The sequence below is a fragment of the Branchiostoma floridae genome, chromosome 16 (assembly GCF_000003815.2).
Source record: "Branchiostoma floridae strain S238N-H82 chromosome 16, Bfl_VNyyK, whole genome shotgun sequence".
Classification (NCBI taxonomy): Eukaryota; Metazoa; Chordata; class Leptocardii; order Amphioxiformes; family Branchiostomatidae; genus Branchiostoma; species Branchiostoma floridae.
In genome coordinates, this window is record NC_049994.1 from 1,582,575 (window position 1) to 1,587,786 (window position 5,212).

Below are 5,212 nucleotides of genomic sequence, written 5' to 3' on the forward strand. Positions count from 1 at the left end.
CATTGGGCAATCTCCCATCATACAGTGAGCGAATGCTACAGCACAGACTGAGACTGTCACTTGTCGACACTCTCTGGTAATGGCTGAAGATTGTCATTTTATGCTTACAGTCGTTGGTTACCAGTAGCTGGCCCTGGACCCCTAGAGCAACCGCCGCCGGCCACTCAATACTGGCGACGTGCTTCAGAAATTTCCCGTTACTGTCGAAGAGTTCCACTCGGTCGTTTCCGTAGTCGGCCACAATGATGTTGCCGAACTCGTCTGCGCAAACTCCACGGGGGTAGCTCAGGCGGCCATCTTCGGAACCTTTCCCGCCAAACCTGGATAATGGTATAATAACGAAGTCCTACTTCAAATTGTTCCGGTGCAAAGTAGGGTAGACTGAATGACTACTTGAAAACCGTATCGACCATCAAGTAATGAATGGACAACAAGCAAGCTTGGATAATATGCTATAAGTCTACTGATCAACATCGCAATATGATAAAAATGAGATACATGTATCATCATCAAGACCTAACCAAGTCCCGAATATCAAGACAAACCATTTATGCCTCCTCAGGTTTTCGTGCTGAAACTCACTCACGCAGGCATGAGCGAATGCACACACACACACACACACACGCGCACACACACGCGCAACGCAATACAGTCAAACCTGCCCAAGACGACCACCCGGGGGACCGGAAAAAGCGGTCGATTTGGACAGGTGATCGTTGAGAAGAGTATCGACTCAAAACATGCCCGATGCAAAGTATAAATGGTTTCCGTTGTGTTTAATGGCAAATAGCAAGCACACTGCACGCACGTAAAGAAACAAGGTATTTAATGTCAAATACAACACGCGCACTGTGAATTGTAAATTTAACCCCAAGCTTTTATCGAGCTTTTATACGATACAGTGTTTTAAAGCTCAATATTTGTAGACTAACGTTTTAGACAGTAAGGAAACTTTGATGCTGTCAGTTACCATACAAGCCTTTATTCGTTGCTGTGTTCTTGATCGCCGTATTTGAAATAACTACGGTGCACCTTTCGAATTCGATGCCCGGTACGTCCCGATAGCATACTTACCCACGGGTGAATGTAGAGTACAGTTGGGCAAAAGCACAGATCTTTCTTAAAAAGGTATGAGCTACACAGATCTTTCCTTAAAAAGTACGAGGCTATATAAGTTTCCGCATTCGTTAACTTTATAATGATATAAATTAAAAAAGAAAACTTCTGTTACAACTAAATTCGGATTTTCTTACAACGAAATTTCCTCCTATATTACAGTAGACTGCCCAATTGACCAACCCATTGACCGTCACCATCCTTATTCTAAACATAACATCGTAATGGCAGTCAAAATCCGACGCAAACTGGCCGATTTCGGCACAAAATCGCGCCGGTTATCATCAAAAATCGATGAAAACCACAATTTTGAAAATGACGCGGTCGTTATTGGTCCCAATTTGGGCCGGTCGCGGTCGCGTTGGCCAGGTGGTCGTTGAAGAAAGGTCGCTTAATGCTTACGTCAATGGGAAAAAAATCGGGACCGAGAAAAAGCGGTCGAAATGGCCAGGTGGTCGCTGAGAAGAGGTGGTAGCTCGGGCAGGTTTGACTGTAGTTATTTTCTTATGATACCTACGTGGTTTGATAAAACACATGACATTTGTTAATTCTCACCTAAACATGAAGCGCCCGCTTTCATCGAAGACCTTGACGCAGTGGTTCCGACAATCCGACACTATGATGTCACCAAGAAGATTGACAGCTACGTAGGACGGCGTGTCGAACTGGTAGTCGTCCCTACCCACAGTCCCCAGCGTGGCCAATGGCGAGCCGTCTGTGCGGAGAATGATGACGCAGTGTTGGCGGACGTCCGTGATGATCACACGGTCGTTTCTGTTGTCATACGCGATGCCCCATGGCTCCCCGTTCGTCTTGACTGTCTTGATGTGACTACCTCTTGTGTCATACACGGTAACGTCCCCGGACGAGTTCGTCACCCAAAGCTGGCTCTCCGAATCCGCGGCTATTCCATTCGGGATACTGCTTCTCCGGTCTCCTGCTGTCCTTGTTGAAAACTCCGATACGAAGTCCCCCTCCATATTGAAGACTTGTATTCTTTTGTTTCCCCTGTCGACTACGAAGCCGAGACTGTCAGAAATGATGACGCTGGCAGGTCCGGCAAAGCGACCGGGCTCGACTCCGGGGCCGCCGACTTCGACATTTTGCTGGGGACGGGTCTGCCTTCGGGAGAGGCGAGGGCTTCTGTTCAGATGTGGGGAGGGGGGCGTGTGCCATGGGCTCCTACTGACACCTGGTGAGGGAGGAGCGTACGCCGGACCAGCAAGCGGCATGATGACTTCCCCGATGTTTTCACCACCGTCCTCCTCTGCATGGTTGGAAATGAAATAGAACAGACAAAGTTCTGGGACCCCAAACCTTCTCGTCTTGGAGACAATCTCAGACAGCTTGTCCTCTTCTTCACAGAGAATGTCGTAATTATCTTCAGCTACAACGTTTCCAGCGCGTTCGCATGCGGTGGCTAACTCGGCAAGGTGCTGAAGTAGCCGCCCTCTTGTCACTTGCAGCCCTTCCATTCTTTGGCTGAACTTAACGTCGAGTTCGCCTTCTGCAGACGACAAGTTGGGGTCGTGTCCACCATTTTCCCGCTCGTTTTCGTGTATGTCGCTCTTGGCCTTTCTGCGGCTGTTGATGAGTTCCCCTTCTGCATAGTTGACTCGGCGGAGAAGGTCGCAGAGCGTTTCCGTCTGCTCTCGTCCGTTCTGAAGCAATGTACAGATGTTCTTACGTCTCATTGTTGTTGCTCCTCGCAGTCCTGCATGGTGAAAAACACACAATTAGATTTAAGTCAATAAATAGATCTAAAGCTTACTAGCTCGCACGCGCGTTCTCACTCACTCACTCATTCACTCAATCTCACACACTCACTCACTCACTTATTTACTCACTCCCTCACTCCCTTACTCACTCACTCACTCACTTACTCACTTATTTACTCACTCCCTTACTGCCTCACTCACTCACTCACACACACACACACACACACTCCCTCACTCACCCATTTCACTAACTCACTCACTCTTACTCACTCACTCACTCACTTATTTACTCACTCACTCACTCACTCACTCACTCACTCACACAAACACACTCCTCACTCACTCAATTCACTCACTCGCTCGGGAGCAAATACAATACTTTTCAATCGTACGTCATCAAAGGTCGACCTGGAACTTTGTTGATGTACATGTTGTAAAGAATGAAATAAATCCAACCACCCCCTTATGATTATGAGCATCCTGTGAGTTGTGTCGACGTGGAAGCTGATTCATATCTCTATTTATCTCCATAAAAAATGGATATATAGTTTTGAGTGTGTCTGTGTGTGTGTGTGTGTGTGTGTGTGTGTGTGTGTGTGTGTGTGTGTGTCTGTGTGTGTGTGTGTGTGTTTGTGTTTCCGGATATTTGTGGTCAACATAACTCAATAACCTCTGGATGGATTACAATGATATTTGGTATGTAAGTAGGTGTTAGGAAGTCAAAGGTCAAGGTCAATTTTGGGCCCCCTGGCATGTGACCTTAGTACTGCAGCAAAAATTCGTTTTTTGTATCTTTTGAACTGGATGTGTTATGGTCTTGATTTTTTGATGGCAGATAGCTAATGACGTAAGGAATAGGTGGTGTATGTTTGGGTCCCCTAGCATGTTGCTCTGGAACTGCAGGTGCATTTTTTTCAAAATCTTCTTGGGAGGATAACTGAACAAGGGAACGACAAATTTAGATGATATTTGGTATGTTGGTAGTTTTGACAGAGATGTACATCCTAAAGCGCAAATTATGCAAACTGGCACTTAATTTGCATAATTAATGAGGGAAATCTATATTTGTAGTGTTTTCCATTATTGGACTCAAATACCTGTAATATATGTAGTTTGTGGCTGGTGGAACATTAGCAGATAGCAATTATGCAAATTTGCATAATTAGTATAAAAGTGCTATAATTCTTCTCAATGGTATATTATTGGACAATCAACATTGGGACCGGCATAAGTTAGTTAAAGGTGTACATAACCAAGCATAGATTATGTAAATGTAGAAGTAATTTGCATAATCGGACTATTTCATGGAGATATGTGGTCTACGAACTCTTGTTGTTGTTGGTGGTGGTGTTAATCTCAAGCTGCGATTTACACGTAACAAATAATGTGCCCTGAACAAACCTTCCAGAGTATGTTATAGCTTTGATCTGATAAGGTATAGACGGACAATTTATGAAAATCAACTAATAAAAGAAAAAGTAAACTTTAGTTAAACGAGAATATTCTCTATAATACTTATTCTACCAGACACAGCGATATTTGTTGTTACTGTTGATGTTGAACAGGAACTATACACGGATGTGTAGGGACGGCATAACGGCAGAGTTAACACGTAGTAAATTGGCACCAGGTCGATGTCTATACTCGTCTATTGTGAGGGACATCTGGGATATTTGTCCACTAGGGTATAAGAAACAATTCGCAGAAACAGTGATACTTACATGTAAGAACTAGACGTTCGTCTCCAGAAATTCACTGTTACGGTAAGTAGCTTTCTTATACTAGCATGTATTCTAGGTCGACTTGCACCTGTTGAATTGTGGTTTGGCATGGATGAGGTGTACTTATCGTACGTAACATCGACTATCATAATTCCACCAGGTGTCATTATACCGCCAACTAAAAAAAAAACATTCGTGTAGAGGTCTTCCCAAGATTGTCTTGAACACCTAATGTTAAATATTTTAAATGTAATACAATTCAGATATCTAGGTGTTGAAGACAATCTTGAGAAGGCCTCTATAACAATGTTTTTTGAGGTGGTGGTATAATGACACCTGGTGGAATTATGAGAACGTATGTTACCTCTTCAAATGCTATAAAGATGTAAGTTCATTAAGTTATGTGTGAGTGTGTGTTTGTGTTTGTCTGTATGTGTGTGTGCTTGCGTCTGTATGTGTGTGTGTAATTGTGTGTGTGTGTGTGTGCGCGCGCGTGCGTGTTTGTATGTATGGGTGTGTGCGTGTGCTTGCGTGTGTATGTGTGATTATGTGGGTCGTTACTGGGCAATAAAGTAAGAATGGATGGTGTGCCATGATTGGTTAAAGTGGTTAGATCATCATCATATCTTAGTGGTTAGTTGAAGGTCTGCTATGGGC

At 44.2% G+C, this 5,212-nt stretch overlaps 1 protein-coding gene across 1 annotated transcript in view; it reads right to left on the bottom strand.

Annotated features, from left to right (window-relative positions):
* Positions 1–5,212, bottom strand: part of LOC118403429 (tripartite motif-containing protein 2-like) — a 13,659-nt gene that overhangs the window by 978 nt on the left and 7,469 nt on the right. The window contains exons 4-5 of the mRNA XM_035802142.1: positions 1,672–2,830; positions 9–320 (exon numbers count right to left, since the gene is read on the bottom strand). Coding sequence (XP_035658035.1) covers positions 9–320; positions 1,672–2,830 — 1,471 coding nt within the window. The remainder of the gene's footprint in view (positions 1–8; positions 321–1,671; positions 2,831–5,212) is intronic.